The sequence below is a fragment of the Anomaloglossus baeobatrachus genome, chromosome 3 (assembly GCF_048569485.1).
Source record: "Anomaloglossus baeobatrachus isolate aAnoBae1 chromosome 3, aAnoBae1.hap1, whole genome shotgun sequence".
Classification (NCBI taxonomy): domain Eukaryota; kingdom Metazoa; phylum Chordata; class Amphibia; order Anura; family Aromobatidae; genus Anomaloglossus; species Anomaloglossus baeobatrachus.
This window is the reverse complement of record NC_134355.1, coordinates 677,693,752-677,714,328: the sequence shown is the minus strand read 5'-3', so window position 1 is coordinate 677,714,328 and position 20,577 is coordinate 677,693,752. Positions and strand designations below refer to the sequence as shown.

At 53.2% G+C, this 20,577-nt stretch overlaps 1 protein-coding gene across 3 annotated transcripts; it reads right to left on the bottom strand.

The window, feature by feature from the left end:
• Positions 1 to 206: 206 nt before the first annotated feature.
• Positions 207 to 19,792, bottom strand: LOC142295758 (uncharacterized). Of its 3 annotated transcripts, none has more exons than XM_075338843.1 (4): positions 19,691 to 19,792; positions 5,863 to 5,906; positions 1,360 to 2,021; positions 207 to 281 (listed from the first exon to the last, which is right to left on the bottom strand). In XM_075338843.1, the coding sequence occupies exons 2-4, from the start codon at positions 5,888 to 5,890 to the stop codon at positions 252 to 254; spliced, it is 720 nt and encodes a 239-aa protein (XP_075194958.1). In that variant the 5' UTR covers positions 5,891 to 5,906; positions 19,691 to 19,792; the 3' UTR covers positions 207 to 251. The 3 variants fall into 3 exon arrangements, with proteins under 3 accessions (XP_075194958.1, XP_075194960.1, XP_075194959.1); XM_075338845.1 differs by having other exon boundaries at positions 5,863 to 5,903; XM_075338844.1 differs by lacking the exon at positions 19,691 to 19,792 and adding an exon at positions 6,008 to 6,092.
• Between the last annotated feature and the right edge of the window lie 785 nt (positions 19,793 to 20,577).

Genomic DNA, 20,577 nt, shown 5'->3' with positions numbered 1-20,577 from the left:
TATTATTATTATTATTATTATTATTATTATTATTATTATTATAATAATAATAGTAGCTATTAAAGGATATATTTATTCATTGATTTAGTACAATTCCTATGTGTATTTTAAATTTATAGGGATAAGTCTGTCATTTTATTATAGGCATTTAAAACTATAACATTTTAATACAACTAATTAATGTTATGCAAATACGTATGACTCAATGGGGATTTTATTAAGAAAGGTTGACTCGTCTTTTCTTCTTTCCTTTAGTTCCTTGGCGTTTTTGGTGACACATCCTATAAAATAATACATTATTATTAATTACGTAAGTAATAATTATGTAATTAAATTAATAAAGTAATTAATAAATGTTATGAAATTATTGATTAAATATTATTTCATTATTTATTTATTAATAATTACTAATTAAATAAAACTAATAAGTAGTTAAAAAATATTTCTTGTGAAATTATTGATTAAATAATACTTAATCATCCATTTGTATTATTAATTACTAATTAAATAACTAATAATTAAGTAATTATTTACATAATTAATAACTGTTATGAAATTATTGATTAAATACTTCATTCTTCACTTGTGTTAACATTTACCAATTAATTAATTAAATAATTAATAAATATGATCAAATAATTGAGTAAATATTATGTCATGCTTCATTTGTATTAATAATTACTAATTAAGTCATTAATTTATTAATTAAATAATTACTAATTGTTATGGAATTATTAATTTAAATATTATGTCATTCTTCATTTGTGTTAATTGCTAATTAATTAATTATTAAATATAAATTATTTATTAAATATTATTTCATTCTTCATTTGTGTTAATTTGTGTCAATCATTACTAATTGATTAATTCAATAATTAATAAATATGAAATTATTGATTAAATATTATTGCATTCTTTTGTATTAATAATTACTAATTAAATAAGTAATTAATTATTTATTAATTAATTAAATAATTGTTATGGAATTAGTGATTAAATATTTCATTCTTGATTTGTGTTATTAATTACTAAATAAATAATTAAATAATTAATAAATATTATGACATTATTGATGAAATATTAGTTAATTCTTCATTTTTATTAAAATTTACTAATTAAATAAGTGATTAATAATTTAATAATTAATTAAACAATTAATAGTTGTTATGTGTACCATATCACTGAGCAAAGAAAATCAAGAAAATTAATTAGTAATTATTAATACAAATTGAGAATGAAATAATTGTATATAAGAGCTCATTGGTCGTGGTGGCCGCAGCTCATAAGGGAAAATCCTGATGACAGGATCAGGATTTGCATCATTTTATGTAATGATATTTTGTTTTCCTCCCTACTTACTTTTAATATGTTTGCCTGTGTTAAGTGGACTCCACTTTGGAGGGTATGGGTTGTCTCTGAGGCGGTGGTAATCATCTCCTGGAACGCCAGCATCCTGGTGGTGCAGAATCTCATGGTGTGGACACATTCTTTCATGTCATCAACTAATTGGCGCACTGATGTATGGATCTGGCGCACTGATGTATGGATCTGGCGCACGGATGTATGGATCTGGCGCACTGATGTATGGATCTGGCGTAATGATGGATGGAGCTGGCGTACTGATGTATGGATCTGGCGTACTGATGGATGGAGCTGGCGTACTGATGTATGGATCTGGCGTAATGATGGATGGAGCTGGCGTACTGATGTATGGATCTGGCGTACTGATGGATGGAGCTGGCGCACTGATGTACGGAGCCCGCGCACTTCTTGAATTCCAGTGAAGCCCCTTTCCAGCACATTGGATAGATACGTCGGATCAAGGTGGCGTTGTGCTTCATGTAGATCCCTCTTCTGATAGTTAGTACTCTCTTTTGGATGTATCTCATCTCCCACCACCGGATGGAAGACACTGGAACCATCAGCTACAGCAGAAACTTCTGAATCCCTTGTAGGGAAAACTTCATCTAATAATTCGTTCAGCTCTGGCCAATCATTACTGGTGTCCTTCTGGTCAGGAGCTATGAAAGAAGAATGATAGACTATGTGATATCACTTATTCCTGGGGACCATAAGTTTGGATACATCCTAACCTCACAATCAGCCCCATTACAGATTATTTTTTGTCAAAATAAGCTCAAAATTCAGTGTCAGATTCATAACTCTTAGTAACTTCCTAATCATCATGCACTTTATGTAACTTACTAACATGCCAGTACTTCACGGCCAGACTTGGACTGTCCCACCAGAGAGACGGAGAATCCTCTGGTGGGCCCCTTTGCAGTATTATGTCACTCAGACTGGCCTAGAGGAGAGACGGAGAATCCTCTGGTGGGCCCCTATGCAGTATTATGTCACTCGGACTGGCCCACAGGAGAGCCGAAGGATCCTCTGGTAGGCCCCTTTGCAGTATTAAGTCACTCGGACTGGCCCACAGGAGAGCCGGAGAATCCTCTGGTAGGCCCCTTTGCAGTATTAAGTCACTCGGACTGGCCCACAGGAGAGCCGGAGAATCCTCTGGTAGGCCCCTTTGCAGTATTAAGTCACTCGGACTGGCCCACAGGAGAGCCGGAGAATCCTCTGGTGGGCCCCTTTGCAGTATTAAGTCACTCGGACTGGCCCACAGGAGAGCCGGAGAATCCTCTGGTAGGCCCCTTTGCAGTATTAAGTCACTCGGACTGGCCCACAGGAGAGCCGGAGGATCCTCTGGTGGGCCCCTATGCAGTATTATGTCACTCGGACTGGCCCACAGGAGAGCCGGAGAATCCTCTGGTAGGCCCCTTTGCAGTATTAGGTCACTTGGAATGGCACACAGGAGAGCCGGAGAATCCTCTGGTGGGCCCCTTTGCAGTATTAAGTCACTCGGACTGGCCCACAGGAGAGCCGGAGAATCCTCTGGTAGGCCCCTTTGCAGTATTAAGTCACTCGGACTGGCCCACAGGAGAGCCGGAGGATCCTCTGGTGGGCCCCTATGCAGTATTATGTCACTCGGACTGGCCCACAGGAGAGCCGGAGAATCCTCTGGTAGGCCCCTTTGCAGTATTAGGTCACTTGGAATGGCACACAGGAGAGCCGGAGAATCCTCTGGTGGGCCCCTTTGCAGTATTATATCACTCAGACTGGCCTAGAGGAGAGCTGGAGAATCCTCCGGTGGGCCCCTTTGTAGTATTATGTCACTCGGACTGGCCCAGAGGAGAGCCAGAGAATCCTCTGGTGTGCCCCTTTGTAGTATTATGTCACTTACTCCCCCAACATAATCAATAGTTGGCACAAAACACTTGTTCCACTCTGTAGGGGGAAAGGAAGCATCTCATCATTCATGTAGCATAGTTGCATGTAGTTGATCAGTGGCCCCCAGAGTCAATCTACTGGTGAGCCCCTACCGCTCCAGCCTGACACTGTTCAGTTACGGGTCCTATCTTCCAGTTTTGCTTGCTACAGGACTATCAGTGTGATATGTCAGTACGTGGCCAGAACTGGAGAGGCCGCAGACCACTTTATTAGCCAAACTTGTTCCTTCTCGGTAACTTCTAGTCAGTGGTGGAGACACAGGTGAGAGGCCCCGAAACAGGAACCAGACATAGGTCCCTCTTTGTGTCTGTGACAGAAGCTGCTTCCTGCTTTGGAGGTGGAAGTGGCCTCCTTACCTATGGCCCCTTGTGTGGCCGCACAGGTTGTTCTTTGTGTATGTTTTCCCCGGCAGAGAAGGGGGCTGGCTTAGTCATTGAATGAGAAGAGTAGTCCACCAGCATCTGGTCATGGACCTTGACAGCAAATGGTGTCCTGTGTCCGGCATGGAGCAGAGGAGAACATACCTGGACTCGGGGCTGGAGCTGGTAGACTCAGATTTGGGCACATTTAAGGGGACTTTGCCCACATATGCTGCAGAACAGGCTGTCAATCACAATGCAGGAGGCGGGATCACACGCACTCAGTGTATAATGAGCAGTCCCTGTAACCGTGATTTACACATCATTTACCTGTAGATTACCCATACAAAGGAAATATTATGTAGGGAAATAACATATTTGTAGGTGACAGGATATATTTAGCACCAATTAAAAAAGTGAAATCCGAATAGAAAATGAAATTAATTCATTAATCATAAAACCAAACAACATGTTATCAGGGTTCTCCACTACTCTAACAACCTCTTTTCAATTAATCTGTTCCCCCAAGTAAAATAACACCTACTCTTATCTCCGATGCCAGCATTGTTCCAGCGGTGTCGGCACTGGCTCTCCCGGGGCTCACGTAACATTATTATGTCACACAATCCCTGCGGTCAATCAGTGCCCATTTCTCATTCCCTGCCCTCGGACAAAGCAGACATCAGTACGAATCACAGCTGTAACAGCTGTCACTTCATCCGAAGGACGGGACGGTGAAGTGGCCAATGATTGGCTGCAGGGATTGTGTGACATAATAATGTCACGGTAGCCCCGGGAGAGCCAGTGCTGACATCACTGGAGCAGAGCCAGAAGCGGAAGAGAGAGAAACAAAGTGATTGACAAAGGGTTTTCCAAGTAGTGGGTAACCCATTTAATGCTGAGACAGAACAAGAGACGATAAAAGAGAGGACACCCGGAAAGGAGTAAGAGAATTCCCTGCAAATTCAGCCCATATGAAGAGAAGTTCCTTCAAAATCAGCCCATATATATAGAAGTTCCCTGCAAAATCAGCCCATATAAAGAGAAATTCCCTGCAAAATCAGCCGATATAAAGAGAAGTTCCCTGCAAAATCAGCCCATATAAAGAGGAGTTCCCTGCAAAATCAGCCCATATACAGAGAAGATCCCTGCAAAACCAGCCCATATAAAGAGAAGTTCCCTGCAAAATCAGCCCATATAAAGAGAAGTTCCCTGGAAAATCAGCCCATATAAAGAGAAGATCCCTGCAAAATCAGCCCATATAAAGAGAAGATCCCTGCAAAATCAGCCCATATAAAGAGAAGATCCCTGCAAAATCAGCCCATATAAAGAGAAAATCCCTGCAAAATCAGCTCCATATAAAGAGAAGTTCCCTGCAAAATCAGCCGATCTAAAGAGAAGATCCCTGCAAAATCAGCCGATATAAAGAGAAGATCACTGCAAAATCAGCCGATATACAGAGACGATCCCTGCAAAATTAGCCCATATAAAGAGAAGATCCCTGCAAAATCAGCTCCATATAAAGAGAAGTTCCCTGCAAAATCAGCCCATATAAAGAGAAGAGCCCTGCAAAATCAGCCGATATAAAGAGAAGTTCCCTGCAAAATCAACCCATATAAAGAGAAGATCCCTGCAAAATCAGCCCATATAAAGAGAAGATCCCTGCAAAATCAGCCCATATAAAGAGAAGATCCCTGCAAAATCAGCCCATATAAAGAGAAAAGCCCTGCAAAATCAGCCGATATAAAGAGAAGATCCCTGCAAAATCAGCTGATATAAAGAGAAGATCCCTGCAAAATCAGCCGATATACAGAGAAGATCCCTGCAAAATCAGCCCATATAAAGAGAAGTTCCCTGCAAAATCAGCCCATATAAAAAGATCCCTGCAAAATCAGCTCCATATAAAGAGAAGTTCCCTGCAAAATCAGCCCATATAAAGAGAAGATCCCTGCAAAATCAGCTCCATATGAAGAGAAGTTCCCTGCAAAATCAGCCCATATAAAGAGAAGATCCCTGCAAAATCAGCCCATATAAAGAGATCCCTGCAAAATCAGCCCATATACAGAGAAGTTCCCTGCAAAATCAGCCGATATAAAGAGAAGAGCCCTGCAAAATCAGCCAATATAAAGAGGATGCGCTGCATATTCATTTCATAAAATCATTACTTGCACCCTCAGCTTTACCTGCTGGACAAAGAAAAGTAGGAGCTTACCAGTGCTGGAGCTGTGATCGTTATTCATTACTCGGTGAGAGCTGCTATGATAAAAAAATGATACAAAATGTTTATCTTCCTTTAAAGAGTTGTCTTATCTTAAAAAATTGTTAAAATTTCAAAGTGCTTGTAAAACCAAGGTTACCTAGGTTACCATCCACCTCTACAGTCTATCAGAGGTGGCCGGTTTCCACAGCAAAGAGAGCAATGCTTGAAATCTCTTGCTATACAGCTTGTAAGCGCTGCTCTGGAGCTAGTAAGTAGGATGGATCCAGTCATCTTCAGTGCCTCGTGGCTTCTCCAATTCTGCAAAGACAAAGCTGGCTGTGCTGGAAGCAGCAGAGAGTGCACAGTGGAGAAGCAGTGGCTTTACTAAACCACCGGTCTGAACGGTCAATGAAAGGTAGGAAATGGGGAGGTAGGGGAGTGGTGCACGCAGGAAATGGGAGATGTTGTAAGTGCGCCCAGGAGATGAGGTAGGGGTGCAGTACGTGCAAGAAACTTGGAGGCAAAGGAGCAGTGCATGCAGGAAATGGGGAGGTAGGGGAGCGGTGCATGCAGGAAATGGGGAGGTAGGGGTGCAGTGCGTGCAAGAAACTTGGAGGCAAAGGAGCAGTCCGTGCAGGAAATGGGGAGGTAGGGGAGCGGTGCATGCAGGAAATGGGGAGGTAGGGGAGCGGTGCATGCAAGAAATGGGGAGGTAGGGGAGCAGTACGTGCAGGAAATGGGGAGGTAGGGGAGCAGTGCGTGCAGGGAATGGGGAAATAGGGGAGCAGTGCGTGCAGGAAATGGGGAGGTAGGGGAGCGGTGCGTGTAGGTAATGGGGAGGTAGGGGAGCAGTGCGTGCAGGAAATGGGAAGGTAGGGGAGCAGTGCGTGCAGGGAATGGGGAAATAGGGGAGCAGTGCGTGCAGGAAATGGGGAGGTAGGGGAGCGGTGCGTGTAGGAAATGGGGAGGTAGGGGAGCGGTGCGTGTAGGAAATGGGGAAGTAGGGGAGCATTGTGTGAGGAAATGGGGAGGTAGGGGAGCACTGCGTGCAGGTAATGGGGAGGTAGGGGAGCGGTGCGTGTAGGTAATGGGGAGGTAGGGGAGCAGTGCATGCAGGTAATGGGGAGGTAGGGTAGCAGTGCGTGCAGGAAATGGGGAGGTAGGGGAGCAGTGCGTGCAGGGAATGGGGAGGTAGGGGAGCGGTGCGTGTAGGTAATGGGGAGGTAGGGGAGCAGTGCGTGCAGGTAATGGGGAGGTAGGGGAGCGGTGCATGCAAGAAATGGGGAGGTAGGGGAGCAGTGCGTGCAGGAAATGGGGAGGTAGGGGAGCAGTGCGTGCAGGAAATGGGGAGGTAGGGGAGCAGTGCGTGCAGGGAATGGGGAAATAGGGGAGCAGTGCGTGCAGGAAATGGGGAGGTAGGGGAGCGGTGCGTGTAGGAAATGGGGAGGTAGGGGAGCGGTGCGTGTAGGTAATGGGGAGGTAGGGGAGCAGTGCGTGCAGGAAATGAGGAGGTAGGGGAGCAGTGCGTGTAGGGAATGGGGAAATAGGGGAGCAGTGCGTGCAGGAAATGGGGAGGTAGGGGAGCGGTGCGTGTAGGAAATGGGGAGGTAGGGGAGCATTGTGTGAGGAAATGAGGAGGTAGGGGAGCAGTGCGTGTAGGGAATGGGGAAATAGGGGAGCAGTGCGTGCAGGAAATGGGGAGGTAGGGGAGCGGTGCGTGTAGGAAATGGGGAGGTAGGGGAGCATTGTGTGAGGAAATGGGGAGGTAGGGGAGCGGTGCGTGCAGGTAATGGGGAGGTAGGGGAGCGGTGCGTGTAGGTAGTGGGGAGGTAGGGGAGCAGTGCATGCAGGTAATGGGGAGGTAGGGTAGCAGTGCGTGCAGGAAATGGGGAGGTAGGGGAGCAGTGCATGCAGGGAATGGGGAGGTAGGGGAGCGGTGCGTGTAGGTAATGGGGAGGTAGGGGAGCAGTGCGTGCAGGTAATGGGGAGGTAGGGGAGCGGTGCATGCAAGAAATGGGGAGGTAGGGGAGCAGTGCGTGCAGGAAATGGGGAGGTAGGGGAGCAGTGCGTGCAGGAAATGGGGAGGTAGGGGAGCAGTGCGTGCAGGGAATGGGGAAATAGGGGAGCAGTGCGTGCAGGAAATGGGGAGGTAGGGGAGCGGTGCGTGTAGGAAATGGGGAGGTAGGGGAGCGGTGCGTGTAGGTAATGGGGAGGTAGGGGAGCAGTGCGTGCAGGAAATGAGGAGGTAGGGGAGCAGTGCGCGCAGGGAATGGGGAAATAGGGGAGCAGTGCGTGCAGGAAATGGGGAGGTAGGGGAGCGGTGCGTGTAGGAAATGGGGAGGTAGGGGAGCATTGTGTGAGGAAATGGGGAGGTAGGGGAGCAGTGCGTGCAGGTAATGGGTAGGTAGGGGAGCGGTGCGTGTAGGTAATGGGGAGGTAGGGGAGCAGTGCGTGCAGGTAATGGGGAGGTAGTGTAGCAATGCGTGCAAGAAATGGGGAGGTAGGGGAGCAGTGCGTGCAGGAAATGGGGAGGTAGGGGAGCAGTGCGTGCAGGAAATGGGGAGGTAGGGGAGCAGTGCGTGCAGGGAATGGGGAAATAGGGGAGCAGTGCGTGCAGGAAATGGGGAGGTAGGGGAGCAGTGCGTGCAGGAAATGGGGAAATAGGGGAGCGGTGCGTGTTGGAAATGGGGAGGTAGGGGAGCGGTGCGTGTAGGAAATGGGGAGGTAGGGGAGCGTTGTGTGCAGGAAATGGGGAGGTAGGGGAGCGGTGCGTGCAAGTAATAGGGAGGTAGGGGAGCAGTGCGTACAGGAAATGGGGAGGTAGGGGAGCAGTGCGTGCAGGGAATGGGGAGGTAGGGGAGCGGTGCGTGCAGGAAATGAGGAGGTAGGGGAGCGGTGCGTGTAGGAAATGGGGAGGTAGGGGAGCGGTGCGTGTAGGTAATGGGGAGGTAGGGGAGCAGTGCGTGCAGGAAATGGGGAAGTAGGGGAGCGGTGCGTGTAGGAAATGGGGAGGTAGGGGAGTGGTGCGTGTAGGAAATGGGGAGGTAGGGGAGCAGTACATGCAGGAAATGGGGAGGTAGGGGAGCATTGTGTTCAGGAAATGGAAAGGTAGGGGAGCGGTGCGTGCAAGAAATGGGGAGGTAGGGGAGCGGTGCATGCAGGGAATGGGGAGGTAGGGGAGCGGTGTGTGCAGGAAATGGGGAGGTAGGGGAGCGGTGATGTAGGAAATGAGGAGGTAGGGGAGCGTTGTGTGTAGGAAATGGGGAGGTAGAGGAGTGTTGTGTGCAGGAAATGGGGAGGTAGGGGAGCAGTACATGCTGGAAATGGGGAGGTAGGGGAGCGTTGTGTGCAGGAAATGGGGAGGTAGGGGAGCGTTGTGTTCAGGAAATGGAAAGGTAGGGGAGCGGTGCGTGCAAAAAATGAGGAGGTAGGGGAGCGGTGCATGCAGGGAATGGGGAGGTAGGGGAGCGGAGTGTGCAGGAAATAGGGAGGTAAGGGAGCGGTGTGTGTAGGAAATGGGGAGGTAGGGGAGCGTTGTGTGCAGGAAATGAGGAGGTAGGGGAGCGGTGTGTGCAGGAAATAGGGAGGTAGGGGAGCGGTGCGTGTAGGAAATGGGGAGGTAGGGGAGCGGTGCGTGTAGGAAATGGGGAGGTAGGGGAGCGGTGCGTGTAGGAAATGGGGAGGTAGGGGAGCGTTGTGTGCAGGAAATGGGGAGGTAGGGGAGCGGTGCGTGTAGGAAATGGGGAGGTAGGGGAGCGGTGCGTGTAGGAAATGGGGAGGTAGGGGAGCGTTGTGTGCAGGTAATGGGGAGGTAGGGGAGCGGTGCGTGCAGGGAATGGGGTGGTAGGGGAGCGGTGCGTGTAGGAAATGGGGAAGTAGGGGAGCGGTGCGTGTAGGTAATGGGGAGCTAGGGGAGCGGTGCGTGCAGGTAATGGGGAGGTAGGGTAGCAGTGCGTGCAGGAAATGAGGAGGTAGGGTAGCAGTGCGTGCAGGAAATGGGGAGGTAGGGGAGCAGTGCGTGCAGGGAATGGGGAAATAGGGGAGCAGTGCGTGCAGGAAATGGGGAGGTAGGGGAGCGGTGCGTGTAGGAAATGGGGAGGTAGGGGAGCGGTGCGTGTAGGAAATGGGGAGGTAGGGGAGCAGTGCGTGCAGGGAATGGGGAAATAGGGGAGCAGTGCGTGCAGGAAATGTGGAGGTAGGGGAGCGGTGCATGTAGGAAATGGGGAGGTAGGGGAGCGGTGCGTGTAGGAAATGGGGAGGTAGGGGAGCGTTGTGTGCAGGAAATGGGGAGGTAGGGGAGCGGTGCGTGCAGGAAATGGGGAGGTAGGGGAGCATTGTGTTCAGGAAATGGAAAGGTAGGGGAGCGGTGCGTGCAAGAAATGGGGAGGTAGGGGAGCGGTGCATGCAGGGAATGGGGAGGTAGGGGAGCGGTGTGTGCAGGAAATGGGGAGGTAGGGGAGCGGTGTGTGTAGGAAATGGGGAGGTAGGGGAGCATTGTGTGTAGGAAATGGGGAGGTAGGGGGGCGTTGTGTGCAGGAAATGGTGAGGTAGGGGAGCGGTGCGTGTAGGAAATGGGGAAGTAGGGGAGCGGTGCGTGTAGGTAATGGGGAGCTAGGGGAGCGGTGCGTGCAGGTAATGGGGAGGTAGGGTAGCAGTGCGTGCAGGAAATGAGGAGGTAGGGTAGCAGTGCGTGCAGGAAATGGGGAGGTAGGGGAGCAGTGCGTGCAGGGAATGGGGAAATAGGGGAGCAGTGCGTGCAGGAAATGGGGAGGTAGGGGAGCGGTGCGTGTAGGAAATGGGGAGGTAGGGGAGCGGTGCGTGTAGGAAATGGGGAGGTAGGGGAGCGTTGTGTGCAGGAAATGGGGAGGTAGGGGAGCGGTGCGTGCAGGAAATGGGGAGGTAGGGGAGCATTGTGTTCAGGAAATGGAAAGGTAGGGGAGCGGTGCGTGCAAGAAATGGGGAGGTAGGGGAGCGGTGCATGCAGGGAATGGGGAGGTAGGGGAGCGGTGTGTGCAGGAAATGGGGAGGTAGGGGAGCGGTGTGTGTAGGAAATGGGGAGGTAGGGGAGCATTGTGTGTAGGAAATGGGGAGGTAGGGGGGCGTTGTGTGCAGGAAATGGTGAGGTAGGGACACAGTACATGCTGGAAATGGGGAGGTAGGGGAGCGTTGTGTTCAGGAAATGGAAAGGTAGGGGAGCGGCGCGTGCAAAAAATGGGGAGGTAGGGGAGCGGTGCATGCAGGGAATGGGGAGGTAGGGGAGCGGTGTGTGCAGGAAATAGGGAGGTAGGGGAGCGGTGTGTGTAGGAAATGGGGAGGTAGGGGAGCGGTGTGTGCAGGAAATAGGGAGGTAGGGGAGCGGTGCGTGTAGGAAATGGGGAGGTAGGGGAGCGGTGCGTGTAGGAAATGGGGAGGTAGGGGAGCGGTGCGTGTAGGAAATGGGGAGGTAGGGGAGCGTTGTGTGCAGGAAATGGGGAGGTAGGGGAGCGGTGCGTGTAGGAAATGGGGAGGTAGGGGAGCGGTGCGTGTAGGAAATGGGGAGGTAGGGGAGCGTTGTGTGCAGGAAATGGGGAGGTAGGGGAGCGGTGCGTGCAGGTAATGGGGAGGTAGGGGAGCGGTGCGTGCAGGGAATGGGGAGGTAGGGGAGCGGTGCGTGTAGGAAATGGGGAAGTAGGGGAGCGGTGCGTGTAGGTAATGGGGAGCTAGGGGAGCGGTGCGTGCAGGTAATGGGGAGGTAGGGTAGCAGTGCGTGCAGGAAATGGGGAGGTAGGGGAGCAGTGCGTGCAGGAAATGGGGAGGTAGGGGAGCAGTGCATGCAGGGAATGGGGAAATAGGGGAGCAGTGCGTGCAGGAAATGGGGAGGTAGGGGAGCGGTGCGTGTAGGAAATGGGGAGGTAGGGGAGCGGTGCGTGTAGGAAATGGGGAGGTAGGGGAGCGTTGTGTGCAGGAAATGGGGAGGTTGGGGAGCGGTGCGTGCAGGTAATGGGGAGGTAGGGGAGCAGTGCGTGCAGGAAATGGGAAGGTAGGGGAGCAGTGCATGCAGGGAATGAGGAGGTAGGGGAGCAGTGCGTGTAGGAAATGGGGAGGTAGGGGAGCGGTGCGTGTAGGTAATGGGGAGGTAGGGGAGCTGTGCGTGCAGAAAATGGGGAGTTAGGGGAGCGGTGCGTGTAGGAAATGGGGAGGTAGGGGAGCGGTGCGTGTAGGAAATGGGGAGGTAGGGGAGCGGTGCGTGTAGGAAATGGGGAGGTAGGGGAGCAGTACATGCAGGAAATGAGGAGGTAGGGGAGCGTCGTGTTCAGGAAATGGGGAGGTAGGGGAGCGGTGTGTGCAGGGAATGGGGAGGTAGGGGAGCAGTGCGTGCAGGAAATGGGGAGGTAGGGGAGCGGTGCGTGCAGGGAATGGGGAGGTAGGGGAGCGGTGTGTGCAGGAAATGGGGAGGTAGGGGAGCGCTGCGTGCAGGGAATGGGGTGGTAGGGGAGCGGTGCGTGTAGGAAATGGGGAAGTAGGGGAGCGGTGCGTGTAGGTAATGGGGAGCTAGGGGAGCGGTGCGTGCAGGTAATGGGGAGGTAGGGTAGCAGTGCGTGCAGGAAATGAGGAGGTAGGGTAGCAGTGCGTGCAGGAAATGGGGAGGTAGGGGAGCAGTGCGTGCAGGGAATGGGGAAATAGGGGAGCAGTGCGTGCAGGAAATGGGGAGGTAGGGGAGCGGTGCGTGTAGGAAATGGGGAGGTAGGGGAGTGGTGCGTGTAGGAAATGGGGAGGTAGGGGAGCAGTGCGTGCAGGGAATGGGGAAATAGGGGAGCAGTGCGTGCAGGAAATGTGGAGGTAGGGGAGCGGTGCGTGTAGGAAATGGGGAGGTAGGGGAGCGATGCGTGTAGGAAATGGGGAGGTAGGGGAGCGTTGTGTGCAGGAAATGGGGAGGTAGGGGAGCGGTGCGTGCAGGAAATGGGGAGGTAGGGGAGCATTGTGTTCAGGAAATGGAAAGGTAGGGGAGCGGTGCGTGCAAGAAATGGGGAGGTAGGGGAGCGGTGCATGCAGGGAATGGGGAGGTAGGGGAGCGGTGTGTGCAGTAAATGGGGAGGTAGGGGAGCGGTGTGTGTAGGAAATGGGGAGGTAGGGGAGCATTGTGTGTAGGAAATGGGGAGGTAGGGGGGCGTTGTGTGCAGGAAATGGTGAGGTAGGGGAGCGGTGCGTGTAGGAAATGGGGAAGTAGGGGAGCGGTGCGTGTAGGTAATGGGGAGCTAGGGGAGCGGTGCGTGCAGGTAATGGGGAGGTAGGGTAGCAGTGCGTGCAGGAAATGAGGAGGTAGGGTTGCAGTGCGTGCAGGAAATGGGGAGGTAGGGGAGCAGTGCGTGCAGGGAATGGGGAAATAGGGGAGCAGTGCGTGCAGGAAATGGGGAGGTAGGGGAGCGGTGCGTGTAGGAAATGGGGAGGTAGGGGAGCGGTGCGTGTAGGAAATGGGGAGGTAGGGGAGCAGTGCATGCAGGGAATGGGGAAATAGGGGAGCAGTGCGTGCAGGAAATGTGGAGGTAGGGGAGCGGTGCGTGTAGGAAATGGGGAGGTAGGGGAGCGGTGCGTGTAGGAAATGGGGAGGTAGGGGAGCGTTGTGTGCAGGAAATGGGGAGGTAGGGGAGCGGTGCGTGCAGGAAATGGGGAGGTAGGGGAGCATTGTGTTCAGGAAATGGAAAGGTAGGGGAGCGGTGCGTGCAAGAAATGGGGAGGTAGGGGAGCGGTGCATGCAGGGAATGGGGAGGTAGGGGAGCGGTGTGTGCAGGAAATGGGGAGGTAGGGGAGCGGTGTGTGTAGGAAATGGGGAGGTAGGGGAGCATTGTGTGTAGGAAATGGGGAGGTAGGGGGGCGTTGTGTGCAGGAAATGGTGAGGTAGGGACACAGTACATGCTGGAAATGGGGAGGTAGGGGAGCGTTGTGTTCAGGAAATGGAAAGGTAGGGGAGCGGTGCGTGCAAAAAATTGGGAGGTAGGGGAGCGGTGCATGCAGGGAATGGGGAGGTAGGGGAGCGGTGTGTGCAGGAAATAGGGAGGTAGGGGAGCGGTGTGTGTAGGAAATGGGGAGGTAGGGGAGCGGTGTGTGCAGGAAATAGGGAGGTAGGGGAGCGGTGCGTGTAGGAAATGGGGAGGTAGGGGAGCGGTGCGTGTAGGAAATGGGGAGGTAGGGGAGCGGTGCGTGTAGGAAATGGGGAGGTAGGGGAGCGTTGTGTGCAGGAAATGGGGAGGTAGGGGAGCGGTGCGTGTAGGAAATGGGGAGGTAGGGGAGCGGTGCGTGTAGGAAATGGGGAGGTAGGGGAGCGTTGTGTGCAGGAAATGGGGAGGTAGGGGAGCGGTGCGTGCAGGTAATGGGGAGGTAGGGGAGCGGTGCGTGCAGGGAATGGGGAGGTAGGGGAGCGGTGCATGTAGGAAATGGGGAAGTAGGGGAGCGGTGCGTGTAGGTAATGGGGAGCTAGGGGAGCGGTGCGTGCAGGTAATGGGGAGGTAGGGTAGCAGTGCGTGCAGGAAATGGGGAGGTAGGGGAGCAGTGCGTGCAGGAAATGGGGAGGTAGGGGAGCAGTGCGTGCAGGGAATGGGGAAATAGGGGAGCAGTGCGTGCAGGAAATGGGGAGGTAGGGGAGCGGTGCGTGTAGGAAATGGGGAGGTAGGGGAGCGGTGCGTGTAGGAAATGGGGAGGTAGGGGAGCGTTGTGTGCAGGAAATGGGGAGGTTGGGGAGCAGTGCATGCAGGGAATGAGGAGGTAGGGGAGCAGTGCGTGTAGGAAATGGGGAGGTAGGGGAGCGGTGCGTGTAGGTAATGGGGAGGTAGGGGAGCTGTGCGTGCAGGAAATGGGGAGTTAGGGGAGCGGTGCGTGTAGGAAATGGGGAGGTAGGTGAGCGGTGCGTGTAGGAAATGGGGAGGTAGGGGAGCGGTGCGTGTAGGAAATGGGGAGGTAGGGGAGCAGTACATGCAGGAAATGAGGAGGTAGGGGAGCGTTGTGTTCAGGAAATGGGGAGGTAGGGGAGCGGTGTGTGCAGGGAATGGGGAGGTAGGGGAGCAGTGCGTGCAGGAAATGGGGAGGTAGGGGAGCGGTGCGTGCAGGGAATGGGGAGGTAGGGGAGCGGTGTGTGCAGGAAATGGGGAGGTAGGGGAGCGGTGCGTGCAGGGAATGGGGTGGTAGGGGAGCGGTGCGTGTAGGAAATGGGGAAGTAGGGGAGCGGTGCGTGTAGGTAATGGGGAGCTAGGGGAGCGGTGCGTGCAGGTAATGGGGAGGTAGGGTAGCAGTGCGTGCAGGAAATGAGGAGGTAGGGTAGCAGTGCGTGCAGGAAATGGGGAGGTAGGGGAGCAGTGCGTGCAGGGAATGGGGAAATAGGGGAGCAGTGCGTGCAGGAAATGGGGATGTAGGGGAGCGGTGCGTGTAGGAAATGGGGAGGTAAAGGAGCGGTGCGTGTAGGAAATGGGGAGGTAGGGGAGCAGTGCGTGCAGGGAATGGGGAAATAGGGGAGCAGTGCGTGCAGGAAATGTGGAGGTAGGGGAGCGGTGCGTGTAGGAAATGGGGAGGTAGGGGAGCGGTGCGTGTAGGAAATGGGGAGGTAGGGGAGCGTTGTGTGCAGGAAATGGGGAGGTAGGGGAGCGGTGCGTGCAGGAAATGGGGAGGTAGGGGAGCATTGTGTTCAGGAAATGGAAAGGTAGGGGAGCAGTGCGTGCAAGAAATGGGGAGGTAGGGGAGCAGTGCGTGCAGGGAATGGGGAAATAGGGGAGCGGTGCATGCAGGGAATGGGGAGGTAGGGGAGCGGTGTGTGTAGGAAATGGGGAGGTAGGGGAGCATTGTGTGTAGGAAATGGGGAGGTAGGGGGGCGTTGTGTGCAGGAAATGGTGAGGTAGGGGAGCGGTGCGTGTAGGAAATGGGGAAGTAGGGGAGCGGTGCGTGTAGGTAATGGGGAGCTAGGGGAGCGGTGCGTGCAGGTAATGGGGAGGTAGGGTAGCAGTGCGTGCAGGAAATGAGGAGGTAGGGTAGCAGTGCGTGCAGGAAATGGGGAGGTAGGGGAGCAGTGCGTGCAGGGAATGGGGAAATAGGGGAGCAGTGCGTGCAGGAAATGGGGAGGTAGGGGAGCGGTGCGTGTAGGAAATGGGGAGGTAGGGGAGCGGTGCGTGTAGGAAATGGGGAGGTAGGGGAGCAGTGCGTGCAGGGAATGGGGAAATAGGGGAGCAGTGCGTGCAGGAAATGTGGAGGTAGGGGAGCGGTGCGTGTAGGAAATGGGGAGGTAGGGGAGCGGTGCGTGTAGGAAATGGGGAGGTAGGGGAGCGTTGTGTGCAGGAAATGGGGAGGTAGGGGAGCGGTGCGTGCAGGAAATGGGGAGGTAGGGGAGCATTGTGTTCAGGAAATGGTGAGGTAGGGACACAGTACATGCTGGAAATGGGGAGGTAGGGGGGCGTTGTGTGCAGGAAATGGTGAGGTAGGGACACAGTACATGCTGGAAATGGGGAGGTAGGGGAGCGTTGTGTTCAGAAAATGGAAAGGTAGGGGAGCGGTGCGTGCAAAAAATGGGGAGGTAGGGGAGCGGCGCATGCATGGAATGGGGAGGTAGGGGAGCGGTGTGTGCAGGAAATAGGGAGGTAGGGGAGCGGTGTGTGTAGGAAATGGGGAGGTAGGGGAGCGGTGTGTGCAGGAAATAGGGAGGTAGGGGAGCGGTGCGTGTAGGAAATGGGGAGGTAGGGGAGCGGTGCATGTAGGAAATGGGGAGGTAGGGGAGCGGTGCGTGTAGGAAATGGGGAGGTAGGGGAGCAGTGCGTGCAGGTAATGGGGAGGTAGGGGAGCAGTGCATGCAGGGAATGAGGAGGTAGGGGAGCGTTGTGTGCAGGAAATGGGGAGGTAGGGGAGCGTTGTACATGCTGGAAATGGGGAGGTAGGGGAGCGTTGTGTTCAGGAAATGGAAAGGTAGGGGAGCGGTGCGTGCAAAAAATGGGGAGGTAGGGGAGCGGCGCATGCATGGAATGGGGAGGTAGGGGAGCGGTGTGTGCAGGAAATAGGGAGGTAGGGGAGCGGTGTGTGTAGGAAATGGGGAGGTAGGGGAGCGGTGTGTGCAGGAAATAGGGAGGTAGGGGAGCGGTGCGTGTAGGAAATGGGGAGGTAGGGGAGCGGTGCATGTAGGAAATGGGGAGGTAGGGGAGCGGTGCGTGTAGGAAATGGGGAGGTAGGGGAGCAGTGCGTGCAGGTAATGGGGAGGTAGGGGAGCAGTGCATGCAGGGAATGAGGAGGTAGGGGAGCGTTGTGTGCAGGAAATGGGGAGGTAGGGGAGCGTTGTGTGCAGGAAATGGGGAGGTAGGGGAGCGGTGCGTGTAGGAAATGGGGAGGTAGGGGAGCGGTGCGTGTAGGAAATGGGGAGGTAGGGGAGCGTTGTGTGCAGGAAATGGGGAGGTAGGGGAGCGGTGCGTGCAGGTAATGGGGAGGTAGGGGAGCGGTGCGTGCAGGGAATGGGGAGGTAGGGGAGCGGTGCGTGTAGGAAATGGGGAAGTAGGGGAGCGGTGCGTGTAGGTAATGGGGAGCTAGGGGAGCGGTGCGTGCAGGTAATGGGGAGGTAGGGTAGCAGTGCGTGCAGGAAATGGGGAGGTAGGGGAGCAGTGCGTGCAGGAAATGGGGAGGTAGGGGAGCAGTGCGTGCAGGGAATGGGGAAATAGGGGAGCAGTGCGTGTAGGAAATGGGGAGGTAGGGGAGCGGTGCGTGTAGGAAATGGGGAGGTAGGGGAGCGGTGCGTGTAGGAAATGGGGAGGTAGGGGAGCGTTGTGTGCAGGAAATGGGGAGGTTGGGGAGCGGTGCGTGCAGGTAATGGGGAGGTAGGGGAGCAGTGCGTGCAGAAAATGGGAAGGTAGGGGAGCAGTGCATGCAGGGAATGAGGAGGTAGGGGAGCGGTTCGTGTAGGAAATGGGGAGGTAGGGGAGCAGTGCGTGTAGGAAATGGGGAGGTAGGGGAGCGGTGCGTGTAGGTAATGGGGAGGTAGGGGAGCTGTGCGTGCAGGAAATGGGGAGTTAGGGGAGCGGTGCGTGTAGGAAATGGGGAGGTAGGGGAGCGGTGCGTGTAGGAAATGGGGAGGTAGGGGAGCGGTGCGTGTAGGAAATGGGGAGGTAGGGGAGCAGTACATGCAGGAAATGAGGAGGTAGGGGAGCGTTGTGTTCAGGAAATGGGGAGGTAGGGGAGCGGTGTGTGCAGGAAATGGGGAGGTAGGGGAGCGGTGTGTGCAGGGAATGGGGAGGTAGGGGAGCAGTGCGTGCAGGAAATGGGGAGGTAGGGGAGCGGTGCGTGCAGGGAATGGGGAGGTAGGGGAGCGGTGTGTGCAGGAAATGGGGAGGTAGGGGAGCGGTCCGTGCAGGGAATGGGGATGTAGGGGAGCAGTGCGTGCAGGAAATGGGGAGGTAGGGGAGCGGTGTGATCCGGAAGATTGAAGATGAGAAAACCCTTTAAGATAAAATCTATTCTTATTTTTAAACTTAAGGGGGCTTTACACGCTGCGACATCGCTAATGCGGAGTCGTTGGGGTCATGGAATGGGTGACGCACATCCGGCCGCATTAGTGATGCCGTTGCGTGTGACACCGATGAGCGATTTTGCATCGTTGCAAAAACGTGCAAAATCGCTCATCGGTGACATGGGGGGTCCATTCTCGATTATCGTTACTGCAGCAGTAACGGTGTAGTTCGTCGCTCCTGCGGCAGCACATATCGCTATGTGTGACGCCGCAGGAACGAGGAACCTCTCCTTACCTGCCTCCTGGCCGCTATGAGGAAGGAAGGAGGTGGGCGGGATGTTCCGGCCACTCATCTCCGCCCCTCCGCTTCTATTGGGCAGCCGCTCAGTGACGTCGCTGTGACGCCGCACGGACCGCCCCCCCTAGAAAGGAGGCGGTTCGCCGGTCACAGCGACGTCGCCGGGCAGGTAAGTATGTGTGACGGGTCTGCGCGATGTTGTGCGGCACGGGCAGCGATTTGCCCGTGTCGCACAACAGATGGGGGCGGGTACCCACGCTAGCGATATCGGGACCGATATCGCAGCGTGTAAAGTAGCCTTTACCCAAAACTCTACTTTCACCGACATTTGCTGTGTGTCCAGTGACCATCGATGTGTTTCCACCTTTACTATGAAAATCTTGATCAATCCAATCGATGATGGGTTTACAGAAATTGTCAACACTTTTAACCCACCAGGTTATTATGGAAGTGCTAAATGTGACCAGAGTTACCCAAATTGCCTTCAGTGTGAAAACTAAAAGCATTGTGACTGTAGGTGCGTTCTTGTGGAACCCAAAGCTGCACAGAAATGTGACTTTTGGATCAGCTTCGCTCTGATCAGGAGAAGTGATCGCAGTAAGGATTTATAAAGTTCCCAGGGGGGATTAGTAAAATCTATAAAAAAAAAAAGTTTTAAAAAATATGAAAAATAAAAATAAAAGTTCAAATCCCCCACTTTGCCCCCCTTTGAAAATAATTTGAAGAAATGAAAAATCACCGGGGGGTGAAGGGGTTAATGCAAACCTAGTTCCCCATTCACACATCCATGGAGTTTATCGCATTCCTGTGCTGTCCATTTCATCCCAGACCCATTCGTGGATGTGTGTTTCGTTCATGGACATTTTGCGGCTTGTTTTTGCTAACTCTTCGCCTGCGAGCTAAAAAAAAATGGCTTTCAGAATGCCCCTCATAATGTAATGGGTACATGGTCTAGAAAATGTACGTGAATCACAGTCATGTGAATGGGGTATAAGAAGTACAAGGCTTTGGGTCGTTTGCCGCACACTCTGGGGTCCATAACTCCCAACTGTCCCAGGTCCAATGGATCTCAGGTGTCAGGTGCTGTCATTCTTACTTACATGCCCCCGTCCTTCGCTTTTCGCAGTCTCTTGGTCCTCTGGTCTTGAAATCGTGTGTGAACACGTCACTGAGGGTCTGGACAGCAGAGCACAGCACCAACTGAATTGTCCAGAGTGGCAGTTGGTTTGATCATATGATCCTGGCTCAGCTGCTGGCAGTCAGTGCAGAGAGCTGCAACCAGGAGACGGCTGCATCACAGCAACAAAAGATGGCTGGGATAGAGCGCCATGGTCGCGTCAATCAAAGATGGCCAGGGTGGAGCACGATGGTCACATCAGCCAAAGATGACCAGGATGGAGCACCATGGTCACATCAACCAAAGATGGGCGGGATGGAGGGCCATGGTAACATCAACCAAAGATGGGCGGGATGGAGGGCCATGGTCACATCAACCAAAGATGGCCAGGATTTAGTGCCATGGTCACATCAACCAAAGATGGGTGGGATGGAGGGCCATGGTCACATCAACCAAAGATGGCCAGGATTTAGCACCATGGTCACATTAACCAAAGATGGGTGGGATGGAGGGCCATAGTCACATCAACCAAAGATGGCCAGGATGGAGCGCCATGATCACATCAACGAAAGATGGCCGGGATGGAGTGCTATGGTCACATCAGCAAATGATGGCCAGGATGGAAGGCCATGGTCTCATCAACTGAAGATGGCCAGGGTTTAGCGCCATGGTCACATCAACCAAAGATGGGTGGGATGGAGGGTCATTGTCACATCAACCAAAGATGGCCGGAATAGAGCGCCATGTTAACATCAACCAAAGATGGCCGGGATGGAGCGCCATGGTAACATCAACCAAAGATGGCCAGGACTGAGCGCCATGGTCACATCAACCAAAGATGGCCAGGACGAAGTGCCATGGTTACATCAA